Source organism: Myotis daubentonii, chromosome 13, assembly GCF_963259705.1.
Source record: "Myotis daubentonii chromosome 13, mMyoDau2.1, whole genome shotgun sequence".
Classification (NCBI taxonomy): Eukaryota; Metazoa; Chordata; class Mammalia; order Chiroptera; family Vespertilionidae; genus Myotis; species Myotis daubentonii.
The window spans coordinates 41,315,020-41,332,959 of record NC_081852.1 but is presented as its reverse complement, the minus strand read 5'-3'; the positions used below and the strand labels follow the sequence as shown (position 1 = coordinate 41,332,959).

The 17,940-nt window shown below is 46.3% G+C and overlaps 1 protein-coding gene across 2 annotated transcripts in view; it reads right to left on the bottom strand.

Annotated features, from left to right (window-relative positions):
• The window catches only part of PLCE1 (phospholipase C epsilon 1), a 292,198-nt gene that overhangs the window by 71,362 nt on the left and 202,896 nt on the right, over window positions 1-17,940 (bottom strand). For both annotated transcript variants that reach the window (XM_059660836.1, XM_059660837.1), the window contains exons 5-7: window positions 6,726-6,871; window positions 3,707-3,965; window positions 1,713-1,921 (exon numbers count right to left, since the gene is read on the bottom strand). In XM_059660836.1, the coding sequence (XP_059516819.1) occupies window positions 1,713-1,921; window positions 3,707-3,965; window positions 6,726-6,871 (614 nt within the window). The remainder of the gene's footprint in view (window positions 1-1,712; window positions 1,922-3,706; window positions 3,966-6,725; window positions 6,872-17,940) is intronic.

Genomic DNA, 17,940 nt, shown 5'->3' with positions numbered 1-17,940 from the left:
AAATAGCAGGGTAACTCTAGTTTCCTTTAGAGCAGCGGTTCTCAACCTGTGGGTCGTGACCCCTTTGGCGGTCAAACGACCCTTTCACAGGGGTCGCCTAAGACCATCCTGCATATCAGATATTTACATTACGATTCATAACAGTAGCAACATTACAGTTATGAAGTAGCAACGAAAATAATTTTATGGTTGGGTCACAACATGAGGAACTGTCTTTAAAGGGCCAGAAGGTTGAGAACCACTGCATAGAGGGCTAACCGATGGCAAGAAATTAGATTATAAGCAGTAATTTTAGAACAAAGCAGCCAAATTAAAAAGAAAAATTCTTTGAACACGAGTGACAGGGCTGCTGGGGAGTCTCTGAGAAGCCATAACCTCCCCTTGGGACCTCCAGGCTGGGAGGGGAGGACAGAGCCCCCAGGAGCCAAGGGGGCCATCTGAGGCCAGGATGGAGACAGGAGGCTGAGCCAGGTAGGGGGACCAGGGCTGCAGACAGGACCAGGAAGGAACCGAGGACCAGGCAGTGCCAGGACCTGTGCCCGGAGGTCCCCTCTCATGTGTGCTGCCACCAGTCACTCTTCCTGTCCCTGAGCAGAATGTGCCAAGCATCCCGCTGGCCTGGGCCAGGTGGTTCTGTATATAGGGTCCATGTGCTCCCTCCCTGTCACTGTCTGGGGCAGGGGGAGAAGGTATATTCGAGACATAGCACAGGCACCACAAATAAAAGTTGTGAAATTGCAAAAAAAAATGGAGTGGGCCACCAGCCAAATGTCTCCTCCCTTCCCCCTGGCCAGCCAGTCCCTGATCAAACACCTCCAACCCCAATAGGGAGCAGGGCAGGGTGGCCAACCTCCTGCAGCCCCTCCCCCGGGCCGGCCATCCCCTGATGGGCCCCCACCACCCAGATTGGGCCGCAGCCCCTCCCCTTGGCTAGCCCCACCCCTGATCGCCACCCAACACACACCAATAGGGTGCGGGCCTGGCCAGCCAATCTCCTGTAGCTCCTCTCCCCACCCGGCCCCTACCCCAGATTGACCCCCCACTCCAATCAGGGGCAGGACCGGCCCACCACCCACAGCCCCTCCCCATGGCCAGCCTGCTCCAAATAGGCCCCCAACCCCAAATGGGGGTGGGTCCTACCGGACAATCGCCTGTGGCCCTCCCCCCCTTCCTCCCCCCCCCCCCCCCCCCCCCGCTGGCCCGCCCTGATTGGGTCCTGATAGGGGTATGGCTGGCCGGCCAACCTCCCACCATCTCCTCCCCCAACAGGCCTAGCCCAGATCAGCCCTGATTGGGGCTGGGCACTGGGCCTCTAGTATAGTAATAAAGATGTTTTAGAAAAAAAACACAACCTTGCCTAGCGCATATGGCTCAGTGGTTTAGCGTTGACCTATGAACTAAGAGGTAACAGTTTGATTCCTAGTCAGGGCACATGCGTGGGTTGCAGACTCGATCCCCAGTGTGGAGTGTGCCGGAGGCAGCCGATCAATGATTCTCTCTCACCACTGATATTTCTAACTCTCCTTCTCCCTTCCTCTCTGAAATCAATAAAAATGTATTAAAAACATCCTAATTCAGAATTGGTAATGATGGGAGAGAAAGCAGCACTGCTTACTGGTACAGGCAGGTTTTTTAGGCATCTACCTGAAACCAAACCGAAGTAGGAAGAAGGAGCAATGAGCACCCTCCTTCCCGTTAAAATGCAAACTCACTGGCAGCGAGGAGCTTTGTCCTTCAGGGAGTTTTTCCGAGAGCCGCTCCCCTCACTGGGGCTGTCCTCGTCCTCCGCCTCCAGACTGCGGCTGCAGCTCCTGATGATCTGAAAGATGCTGTTGACGGTGGACTCTTTTTCCGAATTCTTCAAGCCATTTTGTCCCACGCGTTGTAAAAAATTATCTTGTCCACTGTAGTCAGCTACAAACTATGGAAAAATATACCAAGAGATGGTTATTGCGATGTCATACAGGACATCTAAATAACCTACGTGACTAGAGAAATGAAATCATAATAGTCATAAATAATGGTATTTGTGCCTATTTTATTGGGAAAAAACAAGAACCTCCAGGAAACACATTTTTTCCCCTTTCACCACATGAACTATCAAAACTTACTCTTGTTTTCACTAAGACAACTTTAGTCCCTCTAGGAACTAACACTGCACTTGGGATTGAAAACACAAAAAGCAATATTATTCCAAGGTTCCCTAGAGAGAAGATTAGCCACTTCACCGCAGAAGGGCAGGGAGAATTGAGAACCATGAAAAAGCATACTGCACTACGGAACCAGGTAAAACCACTGAGCAAGGTGGCATTTGCTTTACTTCCCACGTGTCCTAAGGTGACACAGAGGCTTCCTGGGCGTGTTCGCACTCTTGTCCTCTGTGTCTTGATGGGAAGTTTCTCCCACCCCCTGCTGCAGTGGGGCCTTGAGATGTGGCGTTCCCTCCTTCTGAAGCACGAGGGAGCTGGTGTGGGTGCGGCCGGGGGACTTGCTTTCAGGGTTCTCCTTCATTTCTTACACTTTCATTCCCCTTTAAATAAGCCGAGAGATGGAGCCGGCTGAGTTGCCTGTAACCATCAGGGGCTGTCAGGTCTCCCTGATACCAAGAGACGCCTTTGTGACCAGGTGACATAGAAGAGGATGGCGTTTTAGAAGAGTCTTCCCACTGCCCCCGAGAGGGAGTGCGTGTGCATGCGTGCGTGCGTGCGCGCGCGCGCGTGTGTGTGTGTGTGTGTGTGTAAGATCAGTGGGTACTGCCCCCATGGTGAGAATGACCCTTCCAGGTGTGTCCCACAACTGAATCGAGTTCCAGGACTCCTCAAAATTCTCCATGAAGTTATCCTCCCGTTTAGTCTCTCCTTTCATTTCTCCACCTAAAATAGGGAGGTTTCTTACCTTCGTCCAGTTTCTCACTGTCCCTCCTCTCCATTGCCCAATGCCCCAAGGCAAAGCTCACATGGTCCTCTCCTCTCTGGGAGTCAGAAACAGGAAGCAATGGGCCTGGGACAAGTGAGGCAGCCATGGCCAGCAGCCTGGAGCCCATCTTCAGATGAGGCACCAGCTTTTCCATCGTCCCCCCCTCCGCCCCTACCACAAAGAAAGAGAGGAAGGCACTGCTGACCTGCCCACATTCTTACTTCTGCCGATTTGGAAAAGTTAATACTCTCACCTGACTTCCTTTATCCTCTGCATCCAGACATCCCCAACCAATGAGACAGAAGAAAACCCCATCAACCTTAAGAAAAAAATCAGAAAGCAATGCCCATTTCCACTGGTGCCTTCACATTGTCCCATTAAAGCTAACTTAACCAGCCCTGGCTGGGTTGGCTCAGTGGATAGAGCGTTGGCCTGTGGACTGAAGGGTCCCAGGTTCGATTCCGGTCAGGGGCACATGCCCGGGATTGTGGGCTCGATCCCCGGAAGGGGGTGTGCAGGAGGCAGTGGATCCATGATTCTCTCTCCTCATGGATGTTTTTCTCCCTCTCCCCCTCCCTTCCCTTCTGAAATCAATTTTTTTAAAAAAAGCTAACTTAACTATACTAAGCCCCAAACAGTGCCGGTTGGTGTTCTGTTCTCCGTGATCTGCACAGCAGTAACAACAGACCCCTGGGGTCACGGAGGCATCCCTCCTCACTGAAGTGAGTGACAGCCAGGGACAGCAGTGAGGCTCCTGATCGCGGATGGCGAGGACTGCGAAAGGCCTCACCTCTAGGGTTTCCTCCTGGGAATTGTATCTGGGGCAGAGCTTCACGAGGCCGGAGGCGCCGTCCAGCACTTCACAGAGCTCCTTCAGAAACACCCCGCAGAACGGGACCACCCTGCAGCCCGGGATGTGCAGCGCCCGCGTCACCACCTTCCTGTACTCGCAGGAGGATTCGTGCTGAGCCATGGCATCCTTCAGACTCCTCATGGTCTCCAGGTCAGACTGGTCCATGAACTGCCACATTTTTAAAACTTTTCTTGACCTATTTGCAAGTAAGTGACACATTTTTTTCAGACGGAAGGAGAAATAATACGGTTTACAGTACATAGCCTAAATTCTATATAGATTCATTCTTTTTCTCTCTGTTTTGATATTCATTTAGGATCCATATATCTACCTACTCCCCAAATGATGTCTAATATTTCTTTTATAAATTGAAACACAAAATGAGACAGGACCGATACAAATAAAAACCCCTGTGGAAGGCGTCAGTTTGGAAGGTGGGCACTGAACTTAGGCGGGAGCTTTCCTAGCAGCGATGCCCAGAGGGAAACCTCTGGGGAACAGTGTTCACACCAGTATTGATGGAGGGTTGCCTGCAGGAAACGTGTCATCCACTCCTCTTGATCCTTTCAATGTGACCCTTGGATTCGACAGTCCCTCAGCCGTGCACGCGAGGCCTGCTTCAGCCTCTTTGCTTTTACTGACTCCAGCTTTGACATCAAGCCACTGGCCCATCCTGAGGGACATTACCTTGAAGTATTACTGCATAAAAGGATGTTACATGGGACTTTCCTATTTTGAAATTGCTGCTAAGGAGAGGTTCCAGGTTGTCACTGAAACTGCTCTGCACCCCAGTGGTCTTGTACCCACCACCAGCCACGACTGCATCTGGTCGGCCGGGTAGGGAATACTATCAGTGTTATGGGGAAAGGGGACATCACCTGAAGTTTGGGGGCTTCAAGTGGACTCTTTGGAGAGGTGGACCTGGGTCCTGGGAAGTTTGTGGATCACACAGACTGGTGTGTGACTCTTGCCTGGGAAAGTCTGACAAGAGAAGCTGCCATGTGAGGGAGAAGGTTCCAGTGGGTGTGTCATGCGTTTGCAAAGTCTGAGAGTGTTTCCTGTGAGTCCGGAGTGGACACTGTGCCAGGCAGTTGGCCCTGCACTATCTTAAAAGGTCCGCCTGCCAAATGAGGTGACTCTAGAGGAACGTCTGGGAGGGCAGGGCCTCCGGAGCTGGACCCTGGGGACTGAGGGTGCATTGCCTCTTGCCAGGCAATGGTGCCATGGGAGGTGGAGGATGTTAGGGGCATAACTAGAAAAAACCCCCAAATCACCCCATACAGCTCTCTCTATGGGAACACCGAGGCCAGATTACAGCTGTTCCGGTCCAGTAAGACTCCTCCTTCCTCTACCCTGCTTCCTTCTCTGCTCTCCTGTCCACCTTTCCTGCAGGACCCTGAGGTGGAGGGAGGGAGAGAAAAGATATACCATTCCTTTTCATCCTACTGCAGCTTCCTGAGACTGGTTGGGCTGCAAAATGTGGGAAACGGGCAAAGCTTTAAATTAACTGAGAGGCTGCAATTTTTATTTATATCAAACTGGATTGAAAATTCGTTATGTAATATATAAAGTATTTGAAAGAATAAAGAAATATAATGTGCAAACACCCATGTACCAACCTCTTGGTTTAAAAAACAAAACATTAATAATACGGTTGAGTCCTGGCCAACATTGCTAAGTGGTTAGAGCGTCAGCCCGAAATCCAAAGGGTCACAGGTTCGATTCCAGTCAAGGGCACATATGTGGGTTGCAGGTTCCCCACCCCAGTCAGAGTAAGTGTGGGAGGCAACCAATTGCTGTGGGTCTCTCACATTGATGTTCTCTCTCTCTCTCTCTCTCTCTCTCTCTCTCTCTCTCTCTCTCTCTCTCTCTCCTCTCCTCCCCCCCCCTTCTACTCTCTCTAAAATCAATGCAAAAAATATCCTCCAGTGAGGATTAACAACAATAGTACGGTTGGGTTTCCTAGTTGCTCCATCGTGATCTGTGTATACTTATTGGCCCCACCCTTCATAACTGTAATGTTGCTACTGTTATGAATCGTAATGTAAATATTTGATATGCAGGATGGTCTTAGGCGACCCCTGTGAAAGGGTCATTCGACCGCAAAGGGTCGCGACCCATAGGTTGAGAACCACTGTACTAGAGGATCATTGTAGAAAATCTGGAAAATACCAAAAATATAGGAAATCCACCCAAAGATCTACCATCCACATACAACATTAGGTATCTTTCCTTCTAGTATTTATTCTATTTGTGTCTGCCTGGTACAAATATTTTATAAACTTTGATGTATAAATATTGCAGAGGTTATTACATATAGCTTTGTTCCCACATATTTTTGTGTATTATATGTTACTTATTTTCCAATGATATTAAAAAATTGTCATAAACATTAATTTTGGTGGCTAAATAACATTCCAGTGTATGGATGTATCCTATTAGTTCTTCATTTTTTTCTTGTTCATTTGGGTTATTTTAAACTGACACCATGACTGAATAAGTATTGTTATATGTAAATCTTTGTATTTCTAATTGTTTCCTTAAAATAGCTGAGAATTTAGTTTGAGGAAGCAAAATGTACAATTAGAAAACCAAAATCATTTACCAATAAGGCTGCTCTCTCTTTCCTTCCAATTGCTTATACAAAACTTTAGTTATCTTGATGCAGTCCAATTACTTATAATCTAAATATTTTCAAGCCCGAAGACACGAACACTAGCTCTCACTCTACCATCATTCTATCATAAGAACATCTAGCAACTTATCTCTTGTATCTGACATAAAAGAACAAAGAAATCCCTCAAGATCAGTGGGTACCTGATGGAAGGATTTGTACTGATTGCCACTATCGACGGCCTGTTTTGGGTACATGTGGTTACCAGGGCAGTTAATCCAGTGCCATTCAGCTCGTAAGAGGAAACTGTGCCCAGACAGCCGTATTCCCCACTGCGCATACCTGAGGCCGGCCAAGAACTCCATGACGGTGTTGTAGTTGCCCATGTTCCAGCAGCATTTGGCCACATGCACCAAATATGAGAAGACTTCCCGCTTCTCCTCCATGGAGCCGGCTGTGAGGATCAGCCACGTCACCCAGGAGCTCACCTGGAAAGTGCAGAGAGGGGCACTGACTGAAACTATGTCCTGGAAGCTTGACAAATATATATTTTTTTTCGCAAAAAAACTGTTTTTCTAATACTCTTAGTATTAGGTAGTGAAGGATCCAGCCAAGGGACTAAGGTGACACTGTCACTGACTCTCCGTCACAGCTTTGCAATGGGAAAGTCATGTAACCTCTCTGTAGTCTTTATCTTCATTTTAAAAATCAGTAGGCTGGCCCTGGCTGATGTTGCTCAGTGCATACGGAAGGGTCTCAAGTTGGATTCCCGGTCAAGGTCATGTACCTGGGTTGCAGGTTTTAACCCCAGTCCGGACAGGCGCAGGAGGCAACTGGTTAATGTGTTTCTCTTACATTGATGTCTCTATTTCTTTCTCCCCCCGCTCCACTCTCTCTAAAAAATCAATGGAGAAAATATCCTCGGGTGATGATGAACAAAAAAATAAAAATAAAAATAAATAAAAGGAGGCTGAAAGGCAATTCATAAAATCCCTCTTGATCTATACAATTCCATGAAACTATACAAAAATAAGGCCAAAGGATAATGATTTAAATATATCTGACCAATGGACAGTAAGATTAAATGCAATCAGTGCACTTAGCCCATCCATGAAAGATACTTATCAGTAGTAAAATACATAATATCAAGTGAAAAACTACATTTTTTGAGCTGTCTTCTACAAATGCATTATCTATTATGCTCCCCAAATGACTAAGCAAAATTGAGAAGAACAAATATTTATATAGCACTTACGATGTACCAGGAATTGTGCTAAGCACTTTACATAACCCATTTATCTCTCACAACAATCTTAAGAGTCAGGGACTACTATTATCCTCACTTTATAGAAGAGAAAACTGAGGGACAGAGGCCTAAGAGACTTGCCCAAGGTCCCCAACCAAAAGGTGGCCAATCCTGAATTTGAACTTAGGTGTGTGCCCCAGAGGTGACACTAATTACCCACTTACTAAATGCCTAATGTGTATACGCAAACGCTAATGTTCTTTAGCTCTGGGCTTACATTTATTTTAATGTGATTTGACTTTTCTACGCAGATTGGAGTATGATATTTAAGAATAACCGAGTACTAAGACCCCCTTTACGATATGCAGCCTCACAATCCTGCTCAGTCTCTGAGATTATTTTTCTGCTACTTATACTTTGGTGCTTGGACACTAGCATTCACTTAAGTTGCTTTCTTCATCTTGGCTAATGTCTGGGCTTATAAGCTCAGTTTTTAACAAACAGAAGCTCTGATCTTAACTCCACATGGACCATTAGTTGCACTTGGTTTAAAAACAGTGTTCAAACCTGGGGGGCGGGACGCGGGGGGGAGACACTTGCTTCCCTGGCCTGAGTGAGAGTGAGGCGTGAACAGAGTTGATGGTGACTCATGACAACGGCAGGAAAGAGAGTTCTGTATGCACTCCTATAAAATGAGAGGAATGTATGCACTGCCATAAAGTGATAGGAATGAATGAATGGCATTTACTGCTGGCAGCCACAACAGAGGGCAGTCCAACCCCATTTTCCAGGTCAGGAATCTATGGCTCATGGGAGAAGTGACTTTCTGAGGTCACAATTCTTGTTGATGTCAAAACGAGGACTCCCAGTCGGGTGCTCTTTCATCTGATGAAGGGTGACAGTTTCCACGTGGCATTGGTTAGGTCCATCTAAGCCCTCAGTAAGAGGACAGAACTGGAAAAAAAGAAGATATCGAGAAGATTGCCACAAAAAAAAAATGGTTAAAGAACAAAATAGATCAGAAGAGACTGATGCTGAACACCCTTTTCTTCTCCCTACTCAGGAACATGTAGAGAAATAATAGCAACATGGAGCTGCAGTGATAGAACAGCATCACACTCTGGTAGCAGCCAGGAGCACTGCAGTGATACCTGCCTCCTCCCGGCCCAGCCCAGGGGGCTTTGAGCATGCTCCTCTGCTCTCTACCTGTCTGGACTTCGCTGGGTCCTCATGCAACATCAGGAGAGATTAGGCATCAAACCCCCTAGGATGAGCTCTGGTCCTGTTCACCCTGCAAGGACTTCTGAGCCTCCTGGGGAAAAGATAACCATTTATTTCAATCTCTCAGGGCTGCTTGGAGCACAAAGGATTTCTCTCTGGGATCTGCAGAGCCAACCCCTTCCCTGTAGCTAAATAAGCCCTTGCTCACTATTTCCAAACCTTGTCCCTTCACCTGGTTACCCAATTAAAAGTCACCTTTGTGAAACCCTGGCTCTCCAGAGCACGAAATTATTTTGCTGATAGAGACTGAGTATCTTTGGTGCTTCTGTCCAATTCTTCCTGTAGCGTGATTTGTGTCCGATAAGCCCTATCCTGCTGTGGGAATTCGCCAGAAAACACTTAGAATCATAAGATCATTGACTCTTTGAGCTAGAAATTCAAACCTGTCATCTTACAAATAAAAATGAAATCATAGAAGTTAAAATGGTTCCTCAAGGACATCCAATGGATTAGTTTTTGAGGCCTTTGGCTATATCTTTCTGTAGCTTTAGCTCCGTTGTATTGTTTTTGAAATTGATGTCAAATCATGTCTCTGGAAAGTCGTGGTTCTTTCAGGCTATTCTGGTGATTCATTAGCCCAGTAGTCTGAAAGGGTTAACTCCTCTTTCTCTGGAGAGTCCTGCTTCATGGAGCCGAGACCAGCACGTGGTTTGTGCCTCAGTCCTGATCAAGCATCCAGATTTACTTCCTATCAGTCAAATGATTTTCCATATACTTTCCCACAATGCTAGGAAAAAAATAGAGATACCGTATTTCACATGGAAACCTAATTTAAACCAACTGTTCCCTCTCCGAGTGTGAGTCCCTAGGGTCTGGTTGTTGAGATTATGTAAGCACTGTTATCATAAACACACACACACACACCAACATCTGCTTACAGACTTCAGGGACAATTCTTATTGCTGCCTAATGCATTCACAACTTCACAGGCATTAACTGATGGGAATGCCATTACTGATTATAAAAAATAAACGACACAATAAGGAAACAAGGATTTGGCGACCTCTGTAAAATGTTGCCCAAAGCATAAACAGTGGCTACGTTTACTAAGTGGAAAATGTGATGTGTTGCCAATGCAGAGTAATTTCCAGGACATAAATCACACAGGAAAACACACAAGTCGCCTACGTATAAAGTACTACAACTCAAGCATAGGGAGCATCTCTGAGTGAAAGGTGTTAAATGTGGCAAATTATTTGGCCTCATTTCCATGGTCAGCACAGAACAAAGAGCAAATCTGGGCCTCCGCCCAATTCTGTTCGCGTTCCTCCCAGAGGCTCTGAGTTCCCCTTGATGACCCTGGTCCCTTGGTACATGCCTACAACTCCTCCACAGTTGCTCCTCTCCAGATGTTTTCTTTCTTCCTGCTCTTGCCTTTCTCAGTCCTCTCAGGCCCAGCCAAACTGAACAGCTTGCTTTCTATTCTCATATCAAATACCTTATTGGCATCACACGAGCTTAGCTTGGAAGGAATGTTCTTGCTCCATTCAAAACGACCTCTCCTGGCCTACCATGTCCTTACCTTGGCCCACCAGGCCCCTGTCCATTCTCCAACCTCACCCGGCTCTCCCCAACACCCTGCTTTTAGGAAGGTGACCAAGGACGTTTTCCATCTCAGGGATCTTGCACTGGTCCTTCCTTCCAGAAGAAGGCTTACCCTCCTACACCACCCTCCTGCCAATTTAACTAACACCTACTTATCCTTTAGGCAGAAATGTCCTTAGACCCTGCAGTCGGAATCCCTGCCCTGAGCAGTACACTGGCTGAGGTAGCTGTGTCCCTCTCCATAGAGTGAGAAGCCAGTGGGGTGGGGGGGACATGTCTGCCACCGCCTGTGCACCCACTTCCAGATCATGACTCCTGAATGCCCTGTGCAAAGGGCCCGAGCCCACTGTGGGCCTTTGATCTGGATCAGTCTCCTGAGGATAGATCAGACTCTAGGCCTGAAGGCTGGCCAAGGAGTAGAGGGGAGTGGCATGTGGACAGAGTTTGAATTGGAGGCCTGAGGTGCCCACACATGGCACACCTGCTAGGATGGAAAGAGGTGGGCAGGCCACAGGTGGGGCCCTCTTTATACTTTTTCCTGGGTTTCTGGCTGCAGTCAGGGGCAGGGCTGCCTTCAGGAATCTGATGAAAGCATCTTTTCTCAAGGAGGCCTGCTCTGACTTCCCACCTGGGCCAGCGCCCCCATATATCCTTGACCCAGCCTCCCTGCACAGTCAGCACCATGTTCCCCAAAAGGCAGACGTCAGTGCCCACCACGTAAATGCTGAATGAGAGTCGGCAAATAAGTGGATGGGACCTTTTCTAGGAAGGCTCTTCTGATGACCTCGCCCTTCACATTCAACTTCTTCCTGTTCCTCTCTGACTTAATGTTGGACCTTGAGTCCATAGTGACGTCTGCGCTTGGATTTTCCACACTGCATGGGTCTATTTTTGCTATATTTGTGTTCCTGACTCTTTCACATGGGCCTGCTCTGTTTCCCTGACCAGACCTTATGTCCTCAAGGACAGAGACCATCTTTCCCACATGTCCACCGTGGGGATGCTCGGTGCCTCTGACCGACAGGCGGGCCACCGGAGTCCCAGGAGGCCGCGGGCAGAGAGGGTTCTCAGCCTCCAAATGGTCAGGGATTATATTTGGGAAAAGGCCCAAACACTTCCTACGGCCGTTCCAAGGTCCAGAGAGAGAAGATAAATTACTTTCTGCCAAAATGTGTCTTGAATATGCTGAGCAGAAGTTTTCATAGAAAGTTCCTTTTAATGGGTTTAGCACTCCCCCCCCTTTTTTTTGTTTTACCCAAGTCTTACTCAAGCATTATTTTTTTACCAATACTGTGAATCTCCATCTCTTAACTGTGCCTGAGACTTGGAACCAGGAAGGAGAAGCCAGGGGTGGCGGGGAGGCAGCCCAGCCCAGCATAGCGGTGGAGAACACAGGCACTCAGGTGAGTGGACTTGCGTGTAACTCCCAGGTCCACTGTCTCCTTGTGCAGGTCCCCGAGGAAGTCACCTAACCTGTCAGCCTCAATTCCCTTTTCAGTACAATTGGAACAATAATATTTATCTCATAAGATTACCGTGAGGATGAAATTGAAGATTGTATCTAAAGATCTCACCATGACGCTTCGTGTCTAGTTAAGGGCTCAGTAAATGATTACTACTGTGAATGCTGCTGCTGCTGCTACTATTTCCATTAACATTGGTACCTGAGTTGTAGAGAGTGTAATTCCAGGAGACAGAACACAGAAATCCAGAAGAAAGGAATCTCTAGATCCCAGGTCGTAACTGCAAGGAAGGAAGAAGTCTAAGGCTGGCCCAGGAGGAATCTGTGATTGTCCTGAGCGGGGTCTGTGTCCTGAGCACAGACCTTTCCTAATAAAAGGGTGACACATATTTCCTGCTCTCTGAAGGTTCCCCTGACCCCACATTAGGAATAAAATAACATTTTTTTTCTATTTAAATAATAAAATCCCATATGATGCATATATACATATATAATACACACACATCATATATATATATATATATATATGGCTAATATGCAAAATGTCCCCTTGGGAGTTTGACTGGGAGACTGGGAGTTTGATCACTCACTATGGTGTGCGCTGACCACCAGGGGGTGGTGCAGAACATGGCGGGTGGCCAGCAGCAGCAAGGCGCTGAGGGAGAAAGGGAAGGAGGAGGCTAGCGGGGATGGGGGTAGGGGGAGAACCTGATCGGCCCAGATCGCCGGCTAGGCCTCTAGTATATATATGTTTAGGTATATTCTAGTACCTTGTCCTACGCCAATCTCCCCCAACTGTAAGCTCCTTGATGGTAGAGGCCATGACTTACTCATGTGGGGCCTCAGAACTTAGCATGCAGCGGCCAGCACATTGCACACGCACCCTCCTTGACATGAAGTAGGTGGCAGAAGAGTCTCTTGAACTCCCTGTCTAGTTTGGCGTGGCTCCAACAACTTTTTGTTTAGGAGGGACACAGAGGGGAAAAGGGAGGTACCGAAAGGTAGTTTTTGGAGAAGCCCTACTTATATATTAGATGATACTCCTCTCCCACCCCTCAGATTGTATCACAATGGAGTACAATTGCTATTAATGTGCAAATGAAAAAACACAAAGCCTTGATAGATATATCTGATGACCCTCCTTCCTCTAACAAACACTGAGAATCTATTATGCATCATGCCTCATCCTGGACACTAGTAAACACAACAGATGTGGTAAGCTGGAATCCAACTGGTAGGTAAAGACATTGCATTAGCTTAGCCAGCAGACAAAAGCAGTCCCTTGAGTCCCCCTGGAAATGGAGCTGAAATCCAAACTGCACGGATCTTCTCTTCTCCTGGGACTTGGGACAGGATCGAAGGAGGATATGAGCAGCCCTCCCAAAGCCAGGGCTTGTGATCTAGTATGGCACCTCGCTCATCTGCGCTGCTGCTACAAGGCTTAGCACTTGTATTTTTATTTTATATTTTTAATTATGAAGACGAGAGTCTCTACCTCTTAAACTGTTAGTTGTCACGCCTGGCTGGTGTTATTAATATAAAACCGAGACTGGAGGCCATGAATTTGAAGATGAAGATGATAAGCTGCTGCCAACAAACTTTTCTCTTACAATGAAACTTGTGTAAAAAATTACAATAAATAAATAATAAACTTTGAAAAAATAATAAGCAGCTTCTTCTTTAAGAGGTAGTCTTTGGGGAAACAAGGCTGGCTTTTGAATTACAGTGCCAGCTTCTCTTCTGTTAGCAGAGAGGACTTCCCGAGGATTCAACCCTCAGAAAAAAAGAGGCTTCGTTTCTTCTAAAGATGTCAGAATGGAGAGGCAGAAGGAGGTGGAAAGGGACAAGAAACATATTCAGAAAAAAATGACGTATCCATAGAAAGTCTAAGGAAAGCTGGCAGGGAGGGAAACAGGAGAGAAGGAGGAGGATCCCGGGAGGCTGTCTGAGGACATCGGGGCACATGGATATGGCCGGGGGGAGAGGAAATGCTTGGAAAATAACAGTGAGTCACACATGGCCTCCAACAGGGCTGCGGCTCAAGGCTCCAGGAAAGTCAGGTACACCGGACTGCGGGCACTTCAATTCAGTGGGACCGAACAACAGCGTGTGACGTTGGCCATTTCAACATCTTTCTCACTCTGTCAAAAGGATGCCATCCTTTCTGGGGAAAGAATAGATCCTAATTCTGAATAAAAACTAACATAGCTGTACATGTAAGACAAAAATTCTAGGATGTCCAGCATAGGATAAAATGACTTGGCGTGCCCCAACTACTTTATAAAAATAATTAAGTACCCTGTGGTGATATCATCAAAGGAGCTGAATGCTAGCTGCCCTGGTGTAGCAAAGAACCTGAGGCTGACAGCTGAGAGCATGGAAATTCAATCGGCAAGTCCAACAACTGCCTAGTGGCCTGGGCACCTCCAAGTTGTACTACTTAACATTTCGTTTGTCTTGTTTGTTGACTGTCATGTTTATTCATGTGTGTCCATCCCTCTGCAGCGTTAGATTTTGAAATCTTGGCTGCCAGCAACTCGATCTGCCAATTTTGAATTATTCCATATGTTTTGCATACAGTAGGTGCTACATAGATATTCCAGCAGCTGTCATTACCCCTCTCTGCTCTGAAGACCCATGTTTTGTGGTAATGTTTCCCAAACTGTGTTCTGAGGACATGTTCTACCAGATGTGAAGTATTTTGTAAAAGAAGTGTCTGGGGCCATAATAGTTTGGGAAATGCTGGGATAAATTAAGATTTCTACACTGGCAAGATTTCTCAGAGCTTTTAATATGCTAACGTGCATGGTAAATTGCCAAGAAGGAGCGACTAATATTCAGAGCTTTCCATACTCTTTTGACCATGTAATTTTTTCCCAAAGGAATACTAACATCTAGAAAGACTCTGGATTATTGGCACCAGGTCTCTCCACGCTCCTATAGCCTGGAGCAAACATAGGCAGAGACTCATCTCCACTGGCAATTCTGGACCAGTTTTGCTGCATTTGCCCAACCTGATAACGGAGCCCCTCATCTCCAGAAACTGTATGGTGTGAGTGGACTTTGGGAGGTAGAAATAGTCAGAAATGGCAGCATATCATTTTATAACTGGTGCTGTAAATTCAGCATCAATGTGTCATTGGAGGAATTCTAAAACCAAGACACAAGAACATTTTTTCTTATAATGAAAAATGAGGAGATTAAGGCATGTGCATAACTGTTATTTCCTAGCCAGGGCTGTTACGAGGCAAGAGCCGAGTAGACAATCTTTTAGTCATGTGGTTCCACTACATAATGTGACAACTAATAAATAAGAGAACCTTAAAGACTATTTACCTTGCTTCCATTATTCTATAGGTAAAGAAATCCAAGAACCAGAGAGGTTAGGTGACTTGCTCAAGGTCACTCAGCTAGTCAGTGTCAGTGCCAGGGCTAGACCCCAGGTCCCCTGGCCTCAGCACATCCTATAGTCACAGCCTGCTGTGCTTCTGTTATCACGTGGAGAGGATTTGATGCATCACTACCCCTTATGTACTCCCTCCATCTGTGGGTCCTCAGAGGCAGATTCATGTGCGTGAACAAGTGGTGCATGCCAGGCAGGAGCTAACCTGCATGATGGCGAGGAGAGCTCGGAGCTGCAGGAATTGCTAAAGGCACTAGCTCGGGCAGCCTAAGAGATGGGGCAGTGGGTTCTAGATGGGCAAACCCAAGGAACCAAAGGGAGACGAGCCAGGGCAATGGAAACTGGAGTGCCTAGGACAGGGCCTGCTGTCACAGCCCTCGTGGGCAGCAGACCTGCCTGCAGCTTCAGATATACTGAGGCTTGAACTTCACTCAAGAGGGGGCTCCAGCTGTGCCCTGCCGACAGGGCTATGGAAGGGGAAGGGCCCAGGAGAATGAAGATTTGGGGCAGAATTCCAGAAGGGAGGCAGGAAGGAAAATGGGCAAGAAATAACAAAAGTTGGTACGGTTGCTATTTGTCTTCATTAGGGATAAAAGGAGACGTCAAAGGAAGAAGCAAGAAACCTCCTCTGCTTCTGTGAGGAGAGGGGGCTGGCAGGAAGACCCCCCCTGAGAAAACTCCTGCCAGGATCTGTCCCAGGAGGGAGAGCGCGGCTGCTCATTGGTGGTGGGGACGCTGATTAACAACTCCATGGGCACAAACCAAAGGATAGAAGCTGCAGAAATTCAAAACTTGAGATGTGGCAAGGCTGAAGTGAGAAGAGATCTATTCTGGAGATGGGCCCCTGTGGCTGGCAGGATGTTGGAGTGAATTTGCTGAATGGGCTAAAGTTAAAGCCTGCTCATTTTCTTCAGGACAGTCAGTTCAAGGAGTCTGTGGCTGTTGAAAGTTTTTGAGGGTGTGCTTATAGTTCCTGTAAAAGTGACAGACCGGCTTGGGGTCTGGGGGGCAGTAATTTAAAAGTTATATGGAGTTATGGCCAGAGGAGGTGAGGGCCAAACACAAGCCTTGCTTCTCCTGTAGAGAGAGGGTGAGTTTTCAGTCTAGAGGTGCAAAGACATGTTTTGTATCTGGCTCAAGAAAGCTCTTTAAAAAATATTTACATGCTTAGGATGTAGATGGCAGAGATGGAAAAGTAAATACACCATTCAAGTATTTAGAAAGGGAAACATCCGAAAGCCCCCCAAACGAAACCAAAACAAAACAAGATCCTGTTTTGGGGGTATAGACTGGACAAATATTATTTTCTATATGCAGTGGGGGGCAGCCTGTGTTTGAAGCCAGAGGTGCTGGGTTCGAGGCTCAGCTCTAACATTCACTAACTGTGTGATACAGGGCCAATTACTTAGCTTCTCTTCTATTCCTTCCAGTTAAAGCAGGCCTATCAGCAACACCTACTTTACAGAATTGTAGAATTCAAGGAAAGAGGCAAACATGGTTAATGTACCTATAAGCTCAATGGAAAAGTTAGCCAACTTTACTAGTATTAATGAGCACGTATGCAATGATTTTCAGATATGGCATTTGATTTGGCTAGGCACCTACATTTAATGTGGTATTTCTTTGAACTTAGAAATTACAATTTTTAATTAATGCTTCTCTATGTTTCCCTCGTTTTTTCCACTATACACCCCCTCCCTTGCCTCCCTGTTCCATGGGGGACTGGAGAGCAGGATGTCTCAGACTGGTGCGTAGAATAAGCCTACACTACATCCAGACTCACACTTTAAATTCTAAATTTTATGTCCTGTGGCAGGTAATAAATTAGTAAAGAAAGATGCTTTCTATGTCCATGAGCTACTACAGATAAAGTGACAAAATAAGAGAGCAAAAGCAAATTTTGCTATGAGTTGATGAGAGTTGAGTGTATAATGTAAAACAAAGAATATCTGAAAGCCAGATATTTTTATATGGGGTTGACAAAAGTACTTTGTTTTTTATTTTCTCCTAATTTTCTAAATGCTGGAAAACACAGTAAAAAGACTTTAATGTTTTAGCCTGGCCAGTGTGGCTTAGTGGTTGAACATCGACCTATGAACCAGGAGGTCACAGTTTGATTCCTGGTCAGGGCACACGCCCAGGTTGTGGACTCCATTCCCAGGAGGGGCGTGCAGGAGGCAGCCGATCAATGATTCTTTCTCACCATTGATGTTTCTCTCTCTCCCTTTCCCTTCTTCTCTGAAACCAACAAAAATATATATTTAAAAAACCCACCTTAAATGTTTCAGCCAAATATTTTTCTGAAATGAGATTGGTATGCATATTTTTTTCCTTTTAACTCTAAACGAATGGCCTTTTTATCAAATATATCTAACACCTGTAGCATATAAACTCAGGTCCAGATTTCCTAAAAATGCTGGACATGTTTTAGTATTTTAATGATAAAACCCAGATGTCTTGTTTTACATACCCTGGAAGAAAAGAAACATACAACCGTACAAAGAACACTCACTATTTTAAATCTGATTAAACTCTCTGCCAAACAAGGACTGGAAAGAGTATGATGTTTGTACAAACAATCTTTTAAAAAGTAGTTTTCAAATCCACTTCACTCTTCTGG